Source organism: Myotis yumanensis, unplaced genomic scaffold (genome assembly GCF_028538775.1).
Source record: "Myotis yumanensis isolate MYYU_CA2020_CCGP unplaced genomic scaffold, mMyoYum1.0.hap1 SCAF_233, whole genome shotgun sequence".
NCBI classification, from domain to species: domain Eukaryota; kingdom Metazoa; phylum Chordata; class Mammalia; order Chiroptera; family Vespertilionidae; genus Myotis; species Myotis yumanensis.
The window spans coordinates 1,053-27,783 of record NW_027223984.1 but is presented as its reverse complement, the minus strand read 5'-3'; the positions used below and the strand labels follow the sequence as shown (position 1 = coordinate 27,783).

General features: G+C 41.0%; 1 protein-coding gene across 1 annotated transcript; it reads left to right on the top strand.

Annotated features, from left to right (window-relative positions):
- Window positions 1-26,731, top strand: LOC139001245 (processed variable antigen-like; the record flags this gene model as incomplete). Its single annotated transcript, XM_070402961.1, has 11 exons — window positions 1-21; window positions 1,285-1,317; window positions 5,337-5,357; window positions 6,621-6,653; window positions 10,673-10,693; window positions 11,957-11,989; window positions 16,015-16,035; window positions 17,306-17,338; window positions 21,364-21,384; window positions 22,650-22,682; window positions 26,711-26,731. Coding segments are annotated over 11 exons (291 nt in total), but the record flags the coding sequence as incomplete, so codon positions are not given.

Genomic DNA, 26,731 nt, shown 5'->3' with positions numbered 1-26,731 from the left:
AAAATACTGGGAAAACATCTGGTAAATATTTATTAAAATCTTACTCACAACTCTGATAAAGTACTGCTTTCTACTGCCTTTAGTTCCCTTCAATTAATTTATAGGCCATTTATAGACTTTCAGTTTACCTTGATCATTGCATTTAATTAACTAACTAAGGTCTTCTGTAACATTAAATCTCTCTAATTTGGTATTGTAAACTTTCACATTTCTCTTTTCCATTTTATGCATTCCATACTATTGTTATTCAAACAAGATGGTTTTTATTTTCTGTTTTTCAAAAAAAAAAAAAAAAGCTCTAGTTTCACTGCGTTGGTGAAATGAAGGACATTAGTCTTTCAGGCACAGGGACAGGTTCTCAATCTGTTCACTTTTCTGGAACACATTGCAATACACGTCAACATCATTAATTCCATATTTGAGTGAATAAATATGTGATACATTCCTGATCTTAAGAGATGCGAAATGATCCTAATATACTAACACATATGTATAATTCATTGGTTAATTGTGAACCTGAGTCTCATTTTTCCACTGCCCTTCTACATATTTCCAATGTGTTCACACGTATGCAGATATTTACCATGTTGTTTCTGGAAATAACTTTATATGCAACCATAACACCTGTTTTTCTCTTTGGCTATTAACTATCACAATGTTAACATTGCTAACCTGCAGTGTCATTTAATATTTAATGGAAGCCTTATTTCTTCAATATATTTCATTGATTTTTACAGAGAGGTAGGGAGAGGGATAGAGACTTAGAAACCTCGATGAAGGAGAAACATGGATCAGCTGCCTCTTGCACACACCCTATTGGGGATGTGCCCGCAACCAAGGTACATGCCCTTGACTGGAGTTGAACTCGGGACCCTTTAGTCCTTAGGCCGACGCTCTGTCCACTGAGCCAAACCGGTCAGGGCTAATGGACGCATGGTATATTCATCAGAATCGTTACTGATCATTATGCATTTCTCAAGTCTCAAAATTTCAATTGAAAAACTTGAAAATTATTACCTGGGAACGTTCCAAAAGATTTTTTTGTACAACACAAATGTAATCTTTAGGGCTTAAACACCCTCCTTGCAATGCTATTATTTTCATGATCATTTTAATTTCAAAGGATAGTACATTTCCATAACATTCCAAGGTAATATATATTGCAGGCTTTTTATGGTTGCAGCTACATGCAGGGTTTTGCACAGATGATTTCTTTTAGGTTTTTCTTTTTTATCTTCTTTTTCCTCATGATATTTACCTTGATCTCTTCATTTTGTTTTTCAGAAGGACGACAGGAGAAGAAAATTAAACTTTCAGGTACCCATTATTCCCAATACTGTTAATGGGTATTGTGTTTCCTTAATGTTTGCTGCCTTTGACACTGTCTTCCAGATATTGACATAAATATTTTTCTAGATTTCTACCTGTCCGTTCCCAATAAATTGGTTTTGGAATTCTCCCACATTACATCTCTCCACTTCAATTTTCCAACTTTCCACTTTTTCTGTTTCTTCCTTTTTTTGTTTGTTTGTTTGTGTGTTTTTTTTTTATCCCATACAGATTTCGCCTACCTACACAGGATTATACTGTTTTCCAAATCTGTTATAGTTTCTCTAAGAAGTTGTTAAAATGATGGGCATTAGGTTGATAGGCCCAAGGTTTGATTTTTCAAAAATCTTTGTGCAACATATTCAAAGATTATGCCAGTGTCATCATCCATTGTGGAGTGCTCATTTCTATACCTCTGAAAGATCCCTAACCAGAAGGGATGCAAAAATCGCTAAAATTCTCAGTATATTTTGATCATACATTGTCTGTGAAAGCCTGTGTAAATTATATTATCATTAGTTGATAAAGAATTATCTTGAATTATATTATTTTACCTGTCCTTGTACACATGATTTCAATGTACAAATATTGCCCATGATTGTTCTTGGAAGATATTTTCCAGAGAGTAACTGTTTTATGGTTTTGCATTTTCTATAACAAAATTCTCATTTTGGAAAAATCATTTCCACTTAATATTTGTAGAAGTATTTGATATTGCACAGAGTGGTATTATAGTTCCTTTCATGGTGTTATTTCCAATCATAGCCTCTTGTGGAGGTTAAATTCGTAGGATGATCTTTGAACACTGTGGGTTCAGTTCTAAGAAACACATGTCAGCATGAATGGGCCTAGAGGCTATTGTACCTGAGTGGAAGTAGTCAGACAGAGAAAGATAAATACCATGGTTTCAACTATATATGGAATCTAATGAACAAAATAAACAAACCAAAAAACTGAGGCGGAATCACAGATACGGAGAACATTTTCATGGCCTCCTGCAGGTAGGGTTTCTTGAGAAGTGTGACAAAAAGATGAAGGTATTAGGAAATACACATTGCTATTTGCACAGTATTCTTCAGCATGAAAATTGCAGCATATGGTATACAGGAAATATTATTGTAACAACTATAGGTTGTTCCAGGTGGGTATAGATATATCAGGCATAAACTTCGCAAGTTATATCAATGTCAAATAATTAGGTTCCCCATAAACTAATGTGATATGGTACATCAATTTATAAAAGATTCACCAAATATTTTAAGCTTTTTAAGGACAAAAGATATTTAAAAAGCTATGCATGTGAATTCAGGGGAAGAGACACATATGGAAAGTTTAAATTTTTGTGACCCTTTTTGACACTTGTCTTTATTTGAAAATAATCCTTGCTTTCTTCCTTCTACTATGTGAGGGTAAAAAATGAAAGTGAAAATTTTAATAATAATATAGCTGGTTTTTATCTATGATGTTATATTTTTCCTTTACTGAGGACACTATCACCAATGTCCCCCAATGGAAGTCAATTTGATATAATATTTGTATATCTATTCATGTTACTTGTAACTTCTTCTTCAACTACCAGTGATCATCAGTCCAAACTCAACATACGCACATTTTTACATAATTTTCCCTTACTACTTATCTTTCAAACTGAAGGTTTCCATGTTCCCTTGCTATCTACACTAATAAAAGAGAAAAATGGTAATTAGCGTACGACCGCTACCCTTCCCATTGGCTAATCAGCATATCCTTATGCAAATTAACTGTCAGCCAAGATGGCGGCCAGCAGCCAGGCAGCTGGAAGTGAGCATGAGGCTTGCTTGCTCCCTTGACTGCAGACTCCAATGTTCCCCGCCTGACTTGCAGGCCTCTGAGCTGGCAGTTTGAAACATTCTAACAAATATAGCCGGCTGGGATTTCAGAGCTGGAGTTATACATTGTTTCGATTATAGAACGGCAAACAAACCAGCAGCGGAAGCCTCAGAGCTAGAGCCAAAGCTAAAGCTGGCCCAGAAGAAAAAAAAAAAAAGAAAAAAAGGAGTGGTTGGGAGCTTCAGTCAAAACCACCAGCCTGAAAGCAGCCCTCAGTTCCTCACCCAGACTGGCCAGGCACCCCAGTGGGGGCCCCCACCCTGAAGGGTGTGTGACCAGCTGCAAACAGCCATCATCCCCTCATCCAGGATGGCCAGGCACCCCAGTGGGGACCCCCACCCTGATCCAGGACACCCTTCAGGGCAAACCAGCCTGCCCCCAGGCCTCTATCCTATATAGTAAAAGGGTAATATGCCTCCCAGCACCGGGATCAGCGGAGCCGTGAGGCCTCCTAGCACCGGATCAGCGTGATAGGGGGCAGCGCCCAAACCACCTAATCGCCCTGCGGCTCTGTGTGTGACAGGGTGTGGCATCCCAACCCCCTGATCGGCCCTGCTCTGTGTGTGACAGGGGCTGGCTCCCCAACCGCCCCCCCCCTCCACGGGCCCTGCTCTGTGTGTGACAGGGGGTGGCTCCCCACCCTCCCCCCATGAGCCCTGCTCTGTCTGTGATGGGGTAGAGCCATAACCTCCCCATTAGCCCTGCCCTGAGTGTGACAGTGGTGGTGCCCCAACCCCCTGATCCGCCCTGCTCTGTGTGTGACGGGGCGATGCCCTAACTACCCTATCGGCCCTACTCTGTGCATGACAGGGGAGCTCCCCAACCTCCTGATGGGCCCTGCTCTGTGCATGAGAGGGGGGAACTCCCCAACCCCCTGATGGGCCCTGCTCTGTGCGTGACGGGGGGGGGGCAGTGCCCCAACCCCCTGATTGGCCCTGCTCTGTGAGTGACAGGGGGCAGCGTCCCAACCCCCAGATTGGCCCTGCTCTGTGCATCACAGGGGGTGGTGCCGCAAACTCCCCATTGACCCTGCCTTGAGTGTGATAGGGGGCGGTGCCCCAACCCCCCAATCAGCCATACCCTGAGCGTGACTGAGGGTGGCATCACAACCTCCCAATCCGCCCTGCTCTGTGCATGACAGGGGTCGGCGCCCCAACTCCCCAATCAGCCCTGCTCTGAGCCCGACCAGGGGCTGCACCTAGGGATTGGGCCTGCCCTCTGCCACCTAGGAGTAGGCCTAAGCCAGCAGGTCGTTATCTCCCGAGGGGTCCCAGACTGGGAGAGGGCACAGGCCGGGCTGAGGGACCTCCCCTTCCCCCCGAGTGCACAAATTTTTGTGCACCGGGCCTCTAGTTCAATTATAACACATTATTGCTTGTTTGAATTCTTTGTTGTGTTAGCTATGCAGACATTCCTTTTGAGTCACCTAAATTCAATTTTTTCTACATCTTTACCATGTATTTATACTGAGTGAGGCTGATGTGTCAAAATTTGTCCAGGATTTGGCGATGGGATTGCATTTACCCAGCGGATTGTCATGTAATACGTCATTTCTCTTTTTTTGCTTCATGGACATTGGCTTAAAATTGTTCTATTTAGCTGGCAGTTAAAATAGAAACTCACCTAAGACAAGGTTGGTATAAATGTTGTAAATAGAGTGGTCTAGGAACATAATCCTGTTGTTCTGCTAGAGGCTTAGTTCAAGATCCTCTAATGTACTGTTTGTGGATTCTGTGTACAACATAGCCACTGCAAACACTACACCTGACTATATACATTATTTAAACCAAAACACTTATAGATCTTACACATTGAAAGATAAATCCTAACTAATGTCAGAAGGAATAAGAAATACTTTGAAGGACAAACTTGAAACCATTATTTATTTCAATGAATATAATCTTTTTATGATCACTTATATTTTGAAAAGAGTACTCTCTGGAAAATACTGCAATCTCAACCACTATATTGTTCTCCTGTGTGTTTCTGATATAGTGTGTATCTTATGCTATGCGGTGCATGTGTGTTTATTTATTTCCTGATAGGTTAATTTTTAAATATAAATATGTGTGAAATTTGAGTTTTATTCCTATTTCTTCTATACAACATTTTCATTGTTCTCTATTTTGTTTTTTTAGAAAATACTGGGAAAACATCTGGTAAATATTTATTAAAATCTTACTCACAACTCTGATAAAGTACTGCTTTCTACTGCCTTTAGTTCCCTTCAATTAATTTATAGGCCATTTATAGACTTTCAGTTTACCTTGATCATTGCATTTAATTAACTAACTAAGGTCTTCTGTAACATTAAATCTCTCTAATTTGGTATTGTAAACTTTCACATTTCTCTTTTCCATTTTATGCATTCCATACTATTGTTATTCAAACAAGATGGTTTTTATTTTCTGTTTTTCAAAAAAAAAAAAAAAAGCTCTAGTTTCACTGCGTTGGTGAAATGAAGGACATTAGTCTTTCAGGCACAGGGACAGGTTCTCAATCTGTTCACTTTTCTGGAACACATTGCAATACACGTCAACATCATTAATTCCATATTTGAGTGAATAAATATGTGATACATTCCTGATCTTAAGAGATGCGAAATGATCCTAATATACTAACACATATGTATAATTCATTGGTTAATTGTGAACCTGAGTCTCATTTTTCCACTGCCCTTCTACATATTTCCAATGTGTTCACACGTATGCAGATATTTACCATGTTGTTTCTGGAAATAACTTTATATGCAACCATAACACCTGTTTTTCTCTTTGGCTATTAACTATCACAATGTTAACATTGCTAACCTGCAGTGTCATTTAATATTTAATGGAAGCCTTATTTCTTCAATATATTTCATTGATTTTTACAGAGAGGTAGGGAGAGGGATAGAGACTTAGAAACCTCGATGAAGGAGAAACATGGATCAGCTGCCTCTTGCACACACCCTATTGGGGATGTGCCCGCAACCAAGGTACATGCCCTTGACTGGAGTTGAACTCGGGACCCTTTAGTCCTTAGGCCGACGCTCTGTCCACTGAGCCAAACCGGTCAGGGCTAATGGACGCATGGTATATTCATCAGAATCGTTACTGATCATTATGCATTTCTCAAGTCTCAAAATTTCAATTGAAAAACTTGAAAATTATTACCTGGGAACGTTCCAAAAGATTTTTTTGTACAACACAAATGTAATCTTTAGGGCTTAAACACCCTCCTTGCAATGCTATTATTTTCATGATCATTTTAATTTCAAAGGATAGTACATTTCCATAACATTCCAAGGTAATATATATTGCAGGCTTTTTATGGTTGCAGCTACATGCAGGGTTTTGCACAGATGATTTCTTTTAGGTTTTTCTTTTTTATCTTCTTTTTCCTCATGATATTTACCTTGATCTCTTCATTTTGTTTTTCAGAAGGACGACAGGAGAAGAAAATTAAACTTTCAGGTACCCATTATTCCCAATACTGTTAATGGGTATTGTGTTTCCTTAATGTTTGCTGCCTTTGACACTGTCTTCCAGATATTGACATAAATATTTTTCTAGATTTCTACCTGTCCGTTCCCAATAAATTGGTTTTGGAATTCTCCCACATTACATCTCTCCACTTCAATTTTCCAACTTTCCACTTTTTCTGTTTCTTCCTTTTTTTGTTTGTTTGTTTGTGTGTTTTTTTTTTATCCCATACAGATTTCGCCTACCTACACAGGATTATACTGTTTTCCAAATCTGTTATAGTTTCTCTAAGAAGTTGTTAAAATGATGGGCATTAGGTTGATAGGCCCAAGGTTTGATTTTTCAAAAATCTTTGTGCAACATATTCAAAGATTATGCCAGTGTCATCATCCATTGTGGAGTGCTCATTTCTATACCTCTGAAAGATCCCTAACCAGAAGGGATGCAAAAATCGCTAAAATTCTCAGTATATTTTGATCATACATTGTCTGTGAAAGCCTGTGTAAATTATATTATCATTAGTTGATAAAGAATTATCTTGAATTATATTATTTTACCTGTCCTTGTACACATGATTTCAATGTACAAATATTGCCCATGATTGTTCTTGGAAGATATTTTCCAGAGAGTAACTGTTTTATGGTTTTGCATTTTCTATAACAAAATTCTCATTTTGGAAAAATCATTTCCACTTAATATTTGTAGAAGTATTTGATATTGCACAGAGTGGTATTATAGTTCCTTTCATGGTGTTATTTCCAATCATAGCCTCTTGTGGAGGTTAAATTCGTAGGATGATCTTTGAACACTGTGGGTTCAGTTCTAAGAAACACATGTCAGCATGAATGGGCCTAGAGGCTATTGTACCTGAGTGGAAGTAGTCAGACAGAGAAAGATAAATACCATGGTTTCAACTATATATGGAATCTAATGAACAAAATAAACAAACCAAAAAACTGAGGCGGAATCACAGATACGGAGAACATTTTCATGGCCTCCTGCAGGTAGGGTTTCTTGAGAAGTGTGACAAAAAGATGAAGGTATTAGGAAATACACATTGCTATTTGCACAGTATTCTTCAGCATGAAAATTGCAGCATATGGTATACAGGAAATATTATTGTAACAACTATAGGTTGTTCCAGGTGGGTATAGATATATCAGGCATAAACTTCGCAAGTTATATCAATGTCAAATAATTAGGTTCCCCATAAACTAATGTGATATGGTACATCAATTTATAAAAGATTCACCAAATATTTTAAGCTTTTTAAGGACAAAAGATATTTAAAAAGCTATGCATGTGAATTCAGGGGAAGAGACACATATGGAAAGTTTAAATTTTTGTGACCCTTTTTGACACTTGTCTTTATTTGAAAATAATCCTTGCTTTCTTCCTTCTACTATGTGAGGGTAAAAAATGAAAGTGAAAATTTTAATAATAATATAGCTGGTTTTTATCTATGATGTTATATTTTTCCTTTACTGAGGACACTATCACCAATGTCCCCCAATGGAAGTCAATTTGATATAATATTTGTATATCTATTCATGTTACTTGTAACTTCTTCTTCAACTACCAGTGATCATCAGTCCAAACTCAACATACGCACATTTTTACATAATTTTCCCTTACTACTTATCTTTCAAACTGAAGGTTTCCATGTTCCCTTGCTATCTACACTAATAAAAGAGAAAAATGGTAATTAGCGTACGACCGCTACCCTTCCCATTGGCTAATCAGCATATCCTTATGCAAATTAACTGTCAGCCAAGATGGCGGCCAGCAGCCAGGCAGCTGGAAGTGAGCATGAGGCTTGCTTGCTCCCTTGACTGCAGACTCCAATGTTCCCCGCCTGACTTGCAGGCCTCTGAGCTGGCAGTTTGAAACATTCTAACAAATATAGCCGGCTGGGATTTCAGAGCTGGAGTTATACATTGTTTCGATTATAGAACGGCAAACAAACCAGCAGCGGAAGCCTCAGAGCTAGAGCCAAAGCTAAAGCTGGCCCAGAAGAAAAAAAAAAAAAGAAAAAAAGGAGTGGTTGGGAGCTTCAGTCAAAACCACCAGCCTGAAAGCAGCCCTCAGTTCCTCACCCAGACTGGCCAGGCACCCCAGTGGGGGCCCCCACCCTGAAGGGTGTGTGACCAGCTGCAAACAGCCATCATCCCCTCATCCAGGATGGCCAGGCACCCCAGTGGGGACCCCCACCCTGATCCAGGACACCCTTCAGGGCAAACCAGCCTGCCCCCAGGCCTCTATCCTATATAGTAAAAGGGTAATATGCCTCCCAGCACCGGGATCAGCGGAGCCGTGAGGCCTCCTAGCACCGGATCAGCGTGATAGGGGGCAGCGCCCAAACCACCTAATCGCCCTGCGGCTCTGTGTGTGACAGGGTGTGGCATCCCAACCCCCTGATCGGCCCTGCTCTGTGTGTGACAGGGGCTGGCTCCCCAACCGCCCCCCCCCTCCACGGGCCCTGCTCTGTGTGTGACAGGGGGTGGCTCCCCACCCTCCCCCCATGAGCCCTGCTCTGTCTGTGATGGGGTAGAGCCATAACCTCCCCATTAGCCCTGCCCTGAGTGTGACAGTGGTGGTGCCCCAACCCCCTGATCCGCCCTGCTCTGTGTGTGACGGGGCGATGCCCTAACTACCCTATCGGCCCTACTCTGTGCATGACAGGGGAGCTCCCCAACCTCCTGATGGGCCCTGCTCTGTGCATGAGAGGGGGGAACTCCCCAACCCCCTGATGGGCCCTGCTCTGTGCGTGACGGGGGGGGGGCAGTGCCCCAACCCCCTGATTGGCCCTGCTCTGTGAGTGACAGGGGGCAGCGTCCCAACCCCCAGATTGGCCCTGCTCTGTGCATCACAGGGGGTGGTGCCGCAAACTCCCCATTGACCCTGCCTTGAGTGTGATAGGGGGCGGTGCCCCAACCCCCCAATCAGCCATACCCTGAGCGTGACTGAGGGTGGCATCACAACCTCCCAATCCGCCCTGCTCTGTGCATGACAGGGGTCGGCGCCCCAACTCCCCAATCAGCCCTGCTCTGAGCCCGACCAGGGGCTGCACCTAGGGATTGGGCCTGCCCTCTGCCACCTAGGAGTAGGCCTAAGCCAGCAGGTCGTTATCTCCCGAGGGGTCCCAGACTGGGAGAGGGCACAGGCCGGGCTGAGGGACCTCCCCTTCCCCCCGAGTGCACAAATTTTTGTGCACCGGGCCTCTAGTTCAATTATAACACATTATTGCTTGTTTGAATTCTTTGTTGTGTTAGCTATGCAGACATTCCTTTTGAGTCACCTAAATTCAATTTTTTCTACATCTTTACCATGTATTTATACTGAGTGAGGCTGATGTGTCAAAATTTGTCCAGGATTTGGCGATGGGATTGCATTTACCCAGCGGATTGTCATGTAATACGTCATTTCTCTTTTTTTGCTTCATGGACATTGGCTTAAAATTGTTCTATTTAGCTGGCAGTTAAAATAGAAACTCACCTAAGACAAGGTTGGTATAAATGTTGTAAATAGAGTGGTCTAGGAACATAATCCTGTTGTTCTGCTAGAGGCTTAGTTCAAGATCCTCTAATGTACTGTTTGTGGATTCTGTGTACAACATAGCCACTGCAAACACTACACCTGACTATATACATTATTTAAACCAAAACACTTATAGATCTTACACATTGAAAGATAAATCCTAACTAATGTCAGAAGGAATAAGAAATACTTTGAAGGACAAACTTGAAACCATTATTTATTTCAATGAATATAATCTTTTTATGATCACTTATATTTTGAAAAGAGTACTCTCTGGAAAATACTGCAATCTCAACCACTATATTGTTCTCCTGTGTGTTTCTGATATAGTGTGTATCTTATGCTATGCGGTGCATGTGTGTTTATTTATTTCCTGATAGGTTAATTTTTAAATATAAATATGTGTGAAATTTGAGTTTTATTCCTATTTCTTCTATACAACATTTTCATTGTTCTCTATTTTGTTTTTTTAGAAAATACTGGGAAAACATCTGGTAAATATTTATTAAAATCTTACTCACAACTCTGATAAAGTACTGCTTTCTACTGCCTTTAGTTCCCTTCAATTAATTTATAGGCCATTTATAGACTTTCAGTTTACCTTGATCATTGCATTTAATTAACTAACTAAGGTCTTCTGTAACATTAAATCTCTCTAATTTGGTATTGTAAACTTTCACATTTCTCTTTTCCATTTTATGCATTCCATACTATTGTTATTCAAACAAGATGGTTTTTATTTTCTGTTTTTCAAAAAAAAAAAAAAAAGCTCTAGTTTCACTGCGTTGGTGAAATGAAGGACATTAGTCTTTCAGGCACAGGGACAGGTTCTCAATCTGTTCACTTTTCTGGAACACATTGCAATACACGTCAACATCATTAATTCCATATTTGAGTGAATAAATATGTGATACATTCCTGATCTTAAGAGATGCGAAATGATCCTAATATACTAACACATATGTATAATTCATTGGTTAATTGTGAACCTGAGTCTCATTTTTCCACTGCCCTTCTACATATTTCCAATGTGTTCACACGTATGCAGATATTTACCATGTTGTTTCTGGAAATAACTTTATATGCAACCATAACACCTGTTTTTCTCTTTGGCTATTAACTATCACAATGTTAACATTGCTAACCTGCAGTGTCATTTAATATTTAATGGAAGCCTTATTTCTTCAATATATTTCATTGATTTTTACAGAGAGGTAGGGAGAGGGATAGAGACTTAGAAACCTCGATGAAGGAGAAACATGGATCAGCTGCCTCTTGCACACACCCTATTGGGGATGTGCCCGCAACCAAGGTACATGCCCTTGACTGGAGTTGAACTCGGGACCCTTTAGTCCTTAGGCCGACGCTCTGTCCACTGAGCCAAACCGGTCAGGGCTAATGGACGCATGGTATATTCATCAGAATCGTTACTGATCATTATGCATTTCTCAAGTCTCAAAATTTCAATTGAAAAACTTGAAAATTATTACCTGGGAACGTTCCAAAAGATTTTTTTGTACAACACAAATGTAATCTTTAGGGCTTAAACACCCTCCTTGCAATGCTATTATTTTCATGATCATTTTAATTTCAAAGGATAGTACATTTCCATAACATTCCAAGGTAATATATATTGCAGGCTTTTTATGGTTGCAGCTACATGCAGGATTTTGCACAGATGATTTCTTTTAGGTTTTTCTTTTTTATCTTCTTTTTCCTCATGATATTTACCTTGATCTCTTCATTTTGTTTTTCAGAAGGACGACAGGAGAAGAAAATTAAACTTTCAGGTACCCATTATTCCCAATACTGTTAATGGGTATTGTGTTTCCTTAATGTTTGCTGCCTTTGACACTGTCTTCCAGATATTGACATAAATATTTTTCTAGATTTCTACCTGTCCGTTCCCAATAAATTGGTTTTGGAATTCTCCCACATTACATCTCTCCACTTCAATTTTCCAACTTTCCACTTTTTCTGTTTCTTCCTTTTTTTGTTTGTTTGTTTGTGTGTTTTTTTTTTATCCCATACAGATTTCGCCTACCTACACAGGATTATACTGTTTTCCAAATCTGTTATAGTTTCTCTAAGAAGTTGTTAAAATGATGGGCATTAGGTTGATAGGCCCAAGGTTTGATTTTTCAAAAATCTTTGTGCAACATATTCAAAGATTATGCCAGTGTCATCATCCATTGTGGAGTGCTCATTTCTATACCTCTGAAAGATCCCTAACCAGAAGGGATGCAAAAATCGCTAAAATTCTCAGTATATTTTGATCATACATTGTCTGTGAAAGCCTGTGTAAATTATATTATCATTAGTTGATAAAGAATTATCTTGAATTATATTATTTTACCTGTCCTTGTACACATGATTTCAATGTACAAATATTGCCCATGATTGTTCTTGGAAGATATTTTCCAGAGAGTAACTGTTTTATGGTTTTGCATTTTCTATAACAAAATTCTCATTTTGGAAAAATCATTTCCACTTAATATTTGTAGAAGTATTTGATATTGCACAGAGTGGTATTATAGTTCCTTTCATGGTGTTATTTCCAATCATAGCCTCTTGTGGAGGTTAAATTCGTAGGATGATCTTTGAACACTGTGGGTTCAGTTCTAAGAAACACATGTCAGCATGAATGGGCCTAGAGGCTATTGTACCTGAGTGGAAGTAGTCAGACAGAGAAAGATAAATACCATGGTTTCAACTATATATGGAATCTAATGAACAAAATAAACAAACCAAAAAACTGAGGCGGAATCACAGATACGGAGAACATTTTCATGGCCTCCTGCAGGTAGGGTTTCTTGAGAAGTGTGACAAAAAGATGAAGGTATTAGGAAATACACATTGCTATTTGCACAGTATTCTTCAGCATGAAAATTGCAGCATATGGTATACAGGAAATATTATTGTAACAACTATAGGTTGTTCCAGGTGGGTATAGATATATCAGGCATAAACTTCGCAAGTTATATCAATGTCAAATAATTAGGTTCCCCATAAACTAATGTGATATGGTACATCAATTTATAAAAGATTCACCAAATATTTTAAGCTTTTTAAGGACAAAAGATATTTAAAAAGCTATGCATGTGAATTCAGGGGAAGAGACACATATGGAAAGTTTAAATTTTTGTGACCCTTTTTGACACTTGTCTTTATTTGAAAATAATCCTTGCTTTCTTCCTTCTACTATGTGAGGGTAAAAAATGAAAGTGAAAATTTTAATAATAATATAGCTGGTTTTTATCTATGATGTTATATTTTTCCTTTACTGAGGACACTATCACCAATGTCCCCCAATGGAAGTCAATTTGATATAATATTTGTATATCTATTCATGTTACTTGTAACTTCTTCTTCAACTACCAGTGATCATCAGTCCAAACTCAACATACGCACATTTTTACATAATTTTCCCTTACTACTTATCTTTCAAACTGAAGGTTTCCATGTTCCCTTGCTATCTACACTAATAAAAGAGAAAAATGGTAATTAGCGTACGACCGCTACCCTTCCCATTGGCTAATCAGCATATCCTTATGCAAATTAACTGTCAGCCAAGATGGCGGCCAGCAGCCAGGCAGCTGGAAGTGAGCATGAGGCTTGCTTGCTCCCTTGACTGCAGACTCCAATGTTCCCCGCCTGACTTGCAGGCCTCTGAGCTGGCAGTTTGAAACATTCTAACAAATATAGCCGGCTGGGATTTCAGAGCTGGAGTTATACATTGTTTCGATTATAGAACGGCAAACAAACCAGCAGCGGAAGCCTCAGAGCTAGAGCCAAAGCTAAAGCTGGCCCAGAAGAAAAAAAAAAAAAGAAAAAAAGGAGTGGTTGGGAGCTTCAGTCAAAACCACCAGCCTGAAAGCAGCCCTCAGTTCCTCACCCAGACTGGCCAGGCACCCCAGTGGGGGCCCCCACCCTGAAGGGTGTGTGACCAGCTGCAAACAGCCATCATCCCCTCATCCAGGATGGCCAGGCACCCCAGTGGGGACCCCCACCCTGATCCAGGACACCCTTCAGGGCAAACCAGCCTGCCCCCAGGCCTCTATCCTATATAGTAAAAGGGTAATATGCCTCCCAGCACCGGGATCAGCGGAGCCGTGAGGCCTCCTAGCACCGGATCAGCGTGATAGGGGGCAGCGCCCAAACCACCTAATCGCCCTGCGGCTCTGTGTGTGACAGGGTGTGGCATCCCAACCCCCTGATCGGCCCTGCTCTGTGTGTGACAGGGGCTGGCTCCCCAACCGCCCCCCCCCCTCCACGGGCCCTGCTCTGTGTGTGACAGGGGGTGGCTCCCCACCCCCCCCCCCCCCATGAGCCCTGCTCTGTCTGTGATGGGGTAGAGCCATAACCTCCCCATTAGCCCTGCCCTGAGTGTGACAGTGGTGGTGCCCCAACCCCCTGATCCGCCCTGCTCTGTGTGTGACGGGGCGATGCCCTAACTACCCTATCGGCCCTACTCTGTGCATGACAGGGGAGCTCCCCAACCTCCTGATGGGCCCTGCTCTGTGCATGAGAGGGGGGAACTCCCCAACCCCCTGATGGGCCCTGCTCTGTGCGTGATGGGGGGGGGGGGGGCAGTGCCCCAACCCCCTGATTGGCCCTGCTCTGTGAGTGACAGGGGGCAGCGTCCCAACCCCCAGATTGGCCCTGCTCTGTGCATCACAGGGGGTGGTGCCGCAAACTCCCCATTGACCCTGCCTTGAGTGTGATAGGGGGCGGTGCCCCAACCCCCCAATCAGCCATACCCTGAGCGTGACTGAGGGTGGCATCACAACCTCCCAATCCGCCCTGCTCTGTGCATGACAGGGGTCGGCGCCCCAACTCCCCAATCAGCCCTGCTCTGAGCCCGACCAGGGGCTGCACCTAGGGATTGGGCCTGCCCTCTGCCACCTAGGAGTAGGCCTAAGCCAGCAGGTCGTTATCTCCCGAGGGGTCCCAGACTGGGAGAGGGCACAGGCCGGGCTGAGGGACCTCCCCTTCCCCCCGAGTGCACAAATTTTTGTGCACCGGGCCTCTAGTTCAATTATAACACATTATTGCTTGTTTGAATTCTTTGTTGTGTTAGCTATGCAGACATTCCTTTTGAGTCACCTAAATTCAATTTTTTCTACATCTTTACCATGTATTTATACTGAGTGAGGCTGATGTGTCAAAATTTGTCCAGGATTTGGCGATGGGATTGCATTTACCCAGCGGATTGTCATGTAATACGTCATTTCTCTTTTTTTGCTTCATGGACATTGGCTTAAAATTGTTCTATTTAGCTGGCAGTTAAAATAGAAACTCACCTAAGACAAGGTTGGTATAAATGTTGTAAATAGAGTGGTCTAGGAACATAATCCTGTTGTTCTGCTAGAGGCTTAGTTCAAGATCCTCTAATGTACTGTTTGTGGATTCTGTGTACAACATAGCCACTGCAAACACTACACCTGACTATATACATTATTTAAACCAAAACACTTATAGATCTTACACATTGAAAGATAAATCCTAACTAATGTCAGAAGGAATAAGAAATACTTTGAAGGACAAACTTGAAACCATTATTTATTTCAATGAATATAATCTTTTTATGATCACTTATATTTTGAAAAGAGTACTCTCTGGAAAATACTGCAATCTCAACCACTATATTGTTCTCCTGTGTGTTTCTGATATAGTGTGTATCTTATGCGCGGTGCATGTGTGTTTATTTATTTCCTGATAGGTTAATTTTTAAATATAAATATGTGTGAAATTTGAGTTTTATTCCTATTTCTTCTATACAACATTTTCATTGTTCTCTATTTTGTTTTTTTAGAAAATACTGGGAAAACATCTGGTAAATATTTATTAAAATCTTACTCACAACTCTGATAAAGTACTGCTTTCTACTGCCTTTAGTTCCCTTCAATTAATTTATAGGCCATTTATAGACTTTCAGTTTACCTTGATCATTGCATTTAATTAACTAACTAAGGTCTTCTGTAACATTAAATCTCTCTAATTTGGTATTGTAAACTTTCACATTTCTCTTTTCCATTTTATGCATTCCATACTATTGTTATTCAAACAAGATGGTTTTTATTTTCTGTTTTTCAAAAAAAAAAAAAAAAAGCTCTAGTTTCACTGCGTTGGTGAAATGAAGGACATTAGTCTTTCAGGCACAGGGACAGGTTCTCAATCTGTTCACTTTTCTGGAACACATTGCAATACACGTCAACATCATTAATTCCATATTTGAGTGAATAAATATGTGATACATTCCTGATCTTAAGAGATGCGAAATGATCCTAATATACTAACACATATGTATAATTCATTGGTTAATTGTGAACCTGAGTCTCATTTTTCCACTGCCCTTCTACATATTTCCAATGTGTTCACACGTATGCAGATATTTACCATGTTGTTTCTGGAAATAACTTTATATGCAACCATAACACCTGTTTTTCTCTTTGGCTATTAACTATCACAATGTTAACATTGCTAACCTGCAGTGTCATTTAATATTTAATGGAAGCCTTATTTCTTCAATATATTTCATTGATTTTTACAGAGAGGTAGGGAGAGGGATAGAGACTTAGAAACCTCGATGAAGGAGAAACATGGATCAGCTGCCTCTTGCACACACCCTATTGGGGATGTGCCCGCAACCAAGGTACATGCCCTTGACTGGAGTTGAACTCGGGACCCTTTAGTCCTTAGGCCGACGCTCTGTCCACTGAGCCAAACCGGTCAGGGCTAATGGACGCATGGTATATTCATCAGAATCGTTACTGATCATTATGCATTTCTATTTCTCAAGTCTCAAAATTTCAATTGAAAAACTTGAAAATTATTACCTGGGAACGTTCCAAAAGATTTTTTTGTACAACACAAATGTAATCTTTAGGGCTTAAACACCCTCCTTGCAATGCTATTATTTTCATGATCATTTTAATTTCAAAGGATAGTACATTTCCATAACATTCCAAGGTAATATATATTGCAGGCTTTTTATGGTTGCAGCTACATGCAGGGTTTTGCACAGATGATTTCTTTTAGGTTTTTCTTTTTTATCTTCTTTTTCCTCATGATATTTACCTTGATCTCTTCATTTTGTTTTTCAGAAGGACGACAGGAGAAGAAAATTAAACTTTCAGGTACCCATTATTCCCAATACTGTTAATGGGTATTGTGTTTCCTTAATGTTTGCTGCCTTTGACACTGTCTTCCAGATATTGACATAAATATTTTTCTAGATTTCTACCTGTCCGTTCCCAATAAATTGGTTTTGGAATTCTCCCACATTACATCTCTCCACTTCAATTTTCCAACTTTCCACTTTTTCTGTTTCTTCCTTTTTTTGTTTGTTTGTTTGTGTGTTTTTTTTTTATCCCATACAGATTTCGCCTACCTACACAGGATTATACTGTTTTCCAAATCTGTTATAGTTTCTCTAAGAAGTTGTTAAAATGATGGGCATTAGGTTGATAGGCCCAAGGTTTGATTTTTCAAAAATCTTTGTGCAACATATTCAAAGATTATGCCAGTGTCATCATCCATTGTGGAGTGCTCATTTCTATACCTCTGAAAGATCCCTAACCAGAAGGGATGCAAAAATCGCTAAAATTCTCAGTATATTTTGATCATACATTGTCTGTGAAAGCCTGTGTAAATTATATTATCATTAGTTGATAAAGAATTATCTTGAATTATATTATTTTACCTGTCCTTGTACACATGATTTCAATGTACAAATATTGCCCATGATTGTTCTTGGAAGATATTTTCCAGAGAGTAACTGTTTTATGGTTTTGCATTTTCTATAACAAAATTCTCATTTTGGAAAAATCATTTCCACTTAATATTTGTAGAAGTATTTGATATTGCACAGAGTGGTATTATAGTTCCTTTCATGGTGTTATTTCCAATCATAGCCTCTTGTGGAGGTTAAATTCGTAGGATGATCTTTGAACACTGTGGGTTCAGTTCTAAGAAACACATGTCAGCATGAATGGGCCTAGAGGCTATTGTACCTGAGTGGAAGTAGTCAGACAGAGAAAGATAAATACCATGGTTTCAACTATATATGGAATCTAATGAACAAAATAAACAAACCAAAAAACTGAGGCGGAATCACAGATACGGAGAACATTTTCATGGCCTCCTGCAGGTAGGGTTTCTTGAGAAGTGTGACAAAAAGATGAAGGTATTAGGAAATACACATTGCTATTTGCACAGTATTCTTCAGCATGAAAATTGCAGCATATGGTATACAGGAAATATTATTGTAACAACTATAGGTTGTTCCAGGTGGGTATAGATATATCAGGCATAAACTTCGCAAGTTATATCAATGTCAAATAATTAGGTTCCCCATAAACTAATGTGATATGGTACATCAATTTATAAAAGATTCACCAAATATTTTAAGCTTTTTAAGGACAAAAGATATTTAAAAAGCTATGCATGTGAATTCAGGGGAAGAGACACATATGGAAAGTTTAAATTTTTGTGACCCTTTTTGACACTTGTCTTTATTTGAAAATAATCCTTGCTTTCTTCCTTCTACTATGTGAGGGTAAAAAATGAAAGTGAAAATTTTAATAATAATATAGCTGGTTTTTATCTATGATGTTATATTTTTCCTTTACTGAGGACACTATCACCAATGTCCCCCAATGGAAGTCAATTTGATATAATATTTGTATATCTATTCATGTTACTTGTAACTTCTTCTTCAACTACCAGTGATCATCAGTCCAAACTCAACATACGCACATTTTTACATAATTTTCCCTTACTACTTATCTTTCAAACTGAAGGTTTCCATGTTCCCTTGCTATCTACACTAATAAAAGAGAAAAATGGTAATTAGCGTACGACCGCTACCCTTCCCATTGGCTAATCAGCATATCCTTATGCAAATTAACTGTCAGCCAAGATGGCGGCCAGCAGCCAGGCAGCTGGAAGTGAGCATGAGGCTTGCTTGCTCCCTTGACTGCAGACTCCAATGTTCCCCGCCTGACTTGCAGGCCTCTGAGCTGGCAGTTTGAAACATTCTAACAAATATAGCCGGCTGGGATTTCAGAGCTGGAGTTATACATTGTTTCGATTATAGAACGGCAAACAAACCAGCAGCGGAAGCCTCAGAGCTAGAGCCAAAGCTAAAGCTGGCCCAGAAGAAAAAAAAAAAAAAGAAAAAAAGGAGTGGTTGGGAGCTTCAGTCAAAACCACCAGCCTGAAAGCAGCCCTCAGTTCCTCACCCAGACTGGCCAGGCACCCCAGTGGGGGCCCCCACCCTGAAGGGTGTGTGACCAGCTGCAAACAGCCATCATCCCCTCATCCAGGATGGCCAGGCACCCCAGTGGGGACCCCCACCCTGATCCAGGACACCCTTCAGGGCAAACCAGCCTGCCCCCAGGCCTCTATCCTATATAGTAAAAGGGTAATATGCCTCCCAGCACCGGGATCAGCGGAGCCGTGAGGCCTCCTAGCACCGGATCAGCGTGATAGGGGGCAGCGCCCAAACCACCTAATCGCCCTGCGGCTCTGTGTGTGACAGGGTGTGGCATCCCAACCCCCCTGATCGGCCCTGCTCTGTGTGTGACAGGGGCTGGCTCCCCAACCGCCCCCCCCCCTCCACGGGCCCTGCTCTGTGTGTGACAGGGGGTGGCTCCCCACCCTCCCCCCATGAGCCCTGCTCTGTCTGTGATGGGGTAGAGCCATAACCTCCCCATTAGCCCTGCCCTGAGTGTGACAGTGGTGGTGCCCCAACCCCCTGATCCGCCCTGCTCTGTGTGTGACGGGGCGATGCCCTAACTACCCTATCGGCCCTACTCTGTGCATGACAGGGGAGCTCCCCAACCTCCTGATGGGCCCTGCTCTGTGCATGAGAGGGGGGGAACTCCCCAACCCCCTGATGGGCCCTGCTCTGTGCGTGACGGGGGGGGGGCAGTGCCCCAACCCCCCTGATTGGCCCTGCTCTGTGAGTGACAGGGGGCAGCGTCCCAACCCCCAGATTGGCCCTGCTCTGTGCATCACAGGGGGTGGTGCCGCAAACTCCCCATTGACCCTGCCTTGAGTGTGATAGGGGGCGGTGCCCCAACCCCCCAATCAGCCATACCCTGAGCGTGACTGAGGGTGGCATCACAACCTCCCAATCCGCCCTGCTCTGTGCATGACAGGGGTCGGCGCCCCAACTCCCCAATCAGCCCTGCTCTGAGCCCGACCAGGGGCTGCACCTAGGGATTGGGCCTGCCCTCTGCCACCTAGGAGTAGGCCTAAGCCAGCAGGTCGTTATCTCCCGAGGGGTCCCAGACTGGGAGAGGGCACAGGCCGGGCTGAGGGACCTCCCCTTCCCCCCGAGTGCACAAATTTTTGTGCACCGGGCCTCTAGTTCAATTATAACACATTATTGCTTGTTTGAATTCTTTGTTGTGTTAGCTATGCAGACATTCCTTTTGAGTCACCTAAATTCAATTTTTTCTACATCTTTACCATGTATTTATACTGAGTGAGGCTGATGTGTCAAAATTTGTCCAGGATTTGGCGATGGGATTGCATTTACCCAGCGGATTGTCATGTAATACGTCATTTCTCTTTTTTTGCTTCATGGACATTGGCTTAAAATTGTTCTATTTAGCTGGCAGTTAAAATAGAAACTCACCTAAGACAAGGTTGGTATAAATGTTGTAAATAGAGTGGTCTAGGAACATAATCCTGTTGTTCTGCTAGAGGCTTAGTTCAAGATCCTCTAATGTACTGTTTGTGGATTCTGTGTACAACATAGCCACTGCAAACACTACACCTGACTATATACATTATTTAAACCAAAACACTTATAGATCTTACACATTGAAAGATAAATCCTAACTAATGTCAGAAGGAATAAGAAATACTTTGAAGGACAAACTTGAAACCATTATTTATTTCAATGAATATAATCTTTTTATGATCACTTATATTTTGAAAAGAGTACTCTCTGGAAAATACTGCAATCTCAACCACTATATTGTTCTCCTGTGTGTTTCTGATATAGTGTGTATCTTATGCTATGCGGTGCATGTGTGTTTATTTATTTCCTGATAGGTTAATTTTTAAATATAAATATGTGTGAAATTTGAGTTTTTATTCCTATTTCTTCTATACAACATTTTCATTGTTCTCTATTTTGTTTTTTTAGAAAATACTGGGAAAACATCTGGTAAATATTTATTAAAATCTTACTCACAACTCTGATAAAGTACTGCTTTCTACTGCCTTTAGTTCCCTTCAATTAATTTATAGGCCATTTATAGACTTTCAGTTTACCTTGATCATTGCATTTAATTAACTAACTAAGGTCTTCTGTAACATTAAATCTCTCTAATTTGGTATTGTAAACTTTCACATTTCTCTTTTCCATTTTATGCATTCCATACTATTGTTATTCAAACAAGATGGTTTTTATTTTCTGTTTTTCAAAAAAAAAAAAAAAAGCTCTAGTTTCACTGCATTGGTGAAAATGAAGGACATTAGTCTTTCAGGCACAGGGACAGGTTCTCAATCTGTTCACTTTTCTGGAACACATTGCAATACACGTCAACATCATTAATTCCATATTTGAGTGAATAAATATGTGATACATTCCTGATCTTAAGAGATGCGAAATGATCCTAATATACTAACACATATGTATAATTCATTGGTTAATTGTGAACCTGAGTCTCATTTTTTCCACTGCCCTTCTACATATTTCCAATGTGTTCACACGTATGCAGATATTTACCATGTTGTTTCTGGAAATAACTTTATATGCAACCATAACACCTGTTTTTCTCTTTGGCTATTAACTATCACAATGTTAACATTGCTAACCTGCAGTGTCATTTAATATTTAATGGAAGCCTTATTTCTTCAATATATTTCATTGATTTTTACAGAGAGGTAGGGAGAGGGATAGAGACTTAGAAACCTCGATGAAGGAGAAACATGGATCAGCTGCCTCTTGCACACACCCTATTGGGGATGTGCCCGCAACCAAGGTACATGCCCTTGACTGGAGTTGAACTCGGGACCCTTTAGTCCTTAGGCCGACGCTCTGTCCACTGAGCCAAACCGGTCAGGGCTAATGGACGCATGGTATATTCATCAGAATCGTTACTGATCATTATGCATTTCTCAAGTCTCAAAATTTCAATTGAAAAACTTGAAAATTATTACCTGGGAACGTTCCAAAAGATTTTTTTGTACAACACAAATGTAATCTTTAGGGCTTAAACACCCTCCTTGCAATGCTATTATTTTCATGATCATTTTAATTTCAAAGGATAGTACATTTCCATAACATTCCAAGGTAATATATATTGCAGGCTTTTTATGGTTGCAGCTACATGCAGGGTTTTGCACAGATGATTTCTTTTAGGTTTTTCTTTTTTATCTTCTTTTTCCTCATGATATTTACCTTGATCTCTTCATTTTGTTTTTCAGAAGGACGACAGGAGAAGAAAATTAAACTTTCAGGTACCCATTATTCCCAATACTGTTAATGGGTATTGTGTTTCCTTAATGTTTGCTGCCTTTGACACTGTCTTCCAGATATTGACATAAATATTTTTCTAGATTTCTACCTGTCCGTTCCCAATAAATTGGTTTTGGAATTCTCCCACATTACATCTCTCCACTTCAATTTTCCAACTTTCCACTTTTTCTGTTTCTTCCTTTTTTTGTTTGTTTGTTTGTGTGTTTTTTTTTTTATCCCATACAGATTTCGCCTACCTACACAGGATTATACTGTTTTCCAAATCTGTTATAGTTTCTCTAAGAAGTTGTTAAAATGATGGGCATTAGGTTGATAGGCCCAAGGTTTGATTTTTCAAAAATCTTTGTGCAACATATTCAAAGATTATGCCAGTGTCATCATCCATTGTGGAGTGCTCATTTCTATACCTCTGAAAGATCCCTAACCAGAAGGGATGCAAAAATCGCTAAAATTCTCAGTATATTTTGATCATACATTGTCTGTGAAAGCCTGTGTAAATTATATTATCATTAGTTGATAAAGAATTATCTTGAATTATATTATTTTACCTGTCCTTGTACACATGATTTCAATGTACAAATATTGCCCATGATTGTTCTTGGAAGATATTTTCCAGAGAGTAACTGTTTTATGGTTTTGCATTTTCTATAACAAAATTCTCATTTTGGAAAAATCATTTCCACTTAATATTTGTAGAAGTATTTGATATTGCACAGAGTGGTATTATAGTTCCTTTCATGGTGTTATTTCCAATCATAGCCTCTTGTGGAGGTTAAATTCGTAGGATGATCTTTGAACACTGTGGGTTCAGTTCTAAGAAACACATGTCAGCATGAATGGGCCTAGAGGCTATTGTACCTGAGTGGAAGTAGTCAGACAGAGAAAGATAAATACCATGGTTTCAACTATATATGGAATCTAATGAACAAAATAAACAAACCAAAAAACTGAGGCGGAATCACAGATACGGAGAACATTTTCATGGCCTCCTGCAGGTAGGGTTTCTTGAGAAGTGTGACAAAAAGATGAAGGTATTAGGAAATACACATTGCTATTTGCACAGTATTCTTCAGCATGAAAATTGCAGCATATGGTATACAGGAAATATTATTGTAACAACTATAGGTTGTTCCAGGTGGGTATAGATATATCAGGCATAAACTTCGCAAGTTATATCAATGTCAAATAATTAGGTTCCCCATAAACTAATGTGATATGGTACATCAATTTATAAAAGATTCACCAAATATTTTAAGCTTTTTAAGGACAAAAGATATTTAAAAAGCTATGCATGTGAATTCAGGGGAAGAGACACATATGGAAAGTTTAAATTTTTGTGACCCTTTTTGACACTTGTCTTTATTTGAAAATAATCCTTGCTTTCTTCCTTCTACTATGTGAGGGTAAAAAATGAAAGTGAAAATTTTAATAATAATATAGCTGGTTTTTATCTATGATGTTATATTTTTCCTTTACTGAGGACACTATCACCAATGTCCCCCAATGGAAGTCAATTTGATATAATATTTGTATATCTAATTCATGTTACTTGTAACTTCTTCTTCAACTACCAGTGATCATCAGTCCAAACTCAACATACGCACATTTTTACATAATTTTCCCTTACTACTTATCTTTCAAACTGAAGGTTTCCATGTTCCCTTGCTATCTACACTAATAAAAGAGAAAAATGGTAATTAGCGTACGACCGCTACCCTTCCCATTGGCTAATCAGCATATCCTTATGCAAATTAACTGTCAGCCAAGATGGCGGCCAGCAGCCAGGCAGCTGGAAGTGAGCATGAGGCTTGCTTGCTCCCTTGACTGCAGACTCCAATGTTCCCCGCCTGACTTGCAGGCCTCTGAGCTGGCAGTTTGAAACATTCTAACAAATATAGCCGGCTGGGATTTCAGAGCTGGAGTTATACATTGTTTCGATTATAGAACGGCAAACAAACCAGCAGCGGAAGCCTCAGAGCTAGAGCCAAAGCTAAAGCTGGCCCAGAAGAAAAAAAAAAAAAGAAAAAAAGGAGTGGTTGGGAGCTTCAGTCAAAACCACCAGCCTGAAAGCAGCCCTCAGTTCCTCACCCAGACTGGCCAGGCACCCCAGTGGGGGCCCCCACCCTGAAGGGTGTGTGACCAGCTGCAAACAGCCATCATCCCCTCATCCAGGATGGCCAGGCACCCCAGTGGGGACCCCCACCCTGATCCAGGACACCCTTCAGGGCAAACCAGCCTGCCCCCAGGCCTCTATCCTATATAGTAAAAGGGTAATATGCCTCCCAGCACCGGGATCAGCGGAGCCGTGAGGCCTCCTAGCACCGGATCAGCGTGATAGGGGGCAGCGCCCAAACCACCTAATCGCCCTGCGGCTCTGTGTGTGACAGGGTGTGGCATCCCAACCCCCTGATCGGCCCTGCTCTGTGTGTGACAGGGGCTGGCTCCCCAACCGCCCCCCCCCCCTCCACGGGCCCTGCTCTGTGTGTGACAGGGGGTGGCTCCCCACCCCCCCCCCCATGAGCCCTGCTCTGTCTGTGATGGGGTAGAGCCATAACCTCCCCATTAGCCCTGCCCTGAGTGTGACAGTGGTGGTGCCCCAACCCCCTGATCCGCCCTGCTCTGTGTGTGACGGGGCGATGCCCTAACTACCCTATCGGCCCTACTCTGTGCATGACAGGGGAGCTCCCCAACCTCCTGATGGGCCCTGCTCTGTGCATGAGAGGGGGGGAACTCCCCAACCCCCTGATGGGCCCTGCTCTGTGCGTGATGGGGGGGGGGGGCAGTGCCCCAACCCCCTGATTGGCCCTGCTCTGTGAGTGACAGGGGGCAGCGTCCCAACCCCCAGATTGGCCCTGCTCTGTGCATCACAGGGGGTGGTGCCCGCAAACTCCCCATTGACCCTGCCTTGAGTGTGATAGGGGGCGGTGCCCCAACCCCCCAATCAGCCATACCCTGAGCGTGACTGAGGGTGGCATCACAACCTCCCAATCCGCCCTGCTCTGTGCATGACAGGGGTCGGCGCCCCAACTCCCCAATCAGCCCTGCTCTGAGCCCGACCAGGGGCTGCACCTAGGGATTGGGCCTGCCCTCTGCCACCTAGGAGTAGGCCTAAGCCAGCAGGTCGTTATCTCCCGAGGGGTCCCAGACTGGGAGAGGGCACAGGCCGGGCTGAGGGACCTCCCCTTCCCCCCGAGTGCACAAATTTTTGTGCACCGGGCCTCTAGTTCAATTATAACACATTATTGCTTGTTTGAATTCTTTGTTGTGTTAGCTATGCAGACATTCCTTTTGAGTCACCTAAATTCAATTTTTTCTACATCTTTACCATGTATTTATACTGAGTGAGGCTGATGTGTCAAAATTTGTCCAGGATTTGGCGATGGGATTGCATTTACCCAGCGGATTGTCATGTAATACGTCATTTCTCTTTTTTTGCTTCATGGACATTGGCTTAAAATTGTTCTATTTAGCTGGCAGTTAAAATAGAAACTCACCTAAGACAAGGTTGGTATAAATGTTGTAAATAGAGTGGTCTAGGAACATAATCCTGTTGTTCTGCTAGAGGCTTAGTTCAAGATCCTCTAATGTACTGTTTGTGGATTCTGTGTACCACATAGCCACTGCAAACACTACACCTGACTATATACATTATTTAAACCAAAACACTTATAGATCTTACACATTGAAAGATAAATCCTAACTAATGTCAGAAGGAATAAGAAATACTTTGAAGGACAAACTTGAAACCATTATTTATTTCAATGAATATAATCTTTTTATGATCACTTATATTTTGAAAAGAGTACTCTCTGGAAAATACTGCAATCTCAACCACTATATTGTTCTCCTGTGTGTTTCTGATATAGTGTGTATCTTATGCTATGCGGTGCATGTGTGTTTATTTATTTCCTGATAGGTTAATTTTTAAATATAAATATGTGTGAAATTTGAGTTTTATTCCTATTTCTTCTATACAACATTTTCATTGTTCTCTATTTTGTTTTTTTAGAAAATACTGGGAAAACATCTG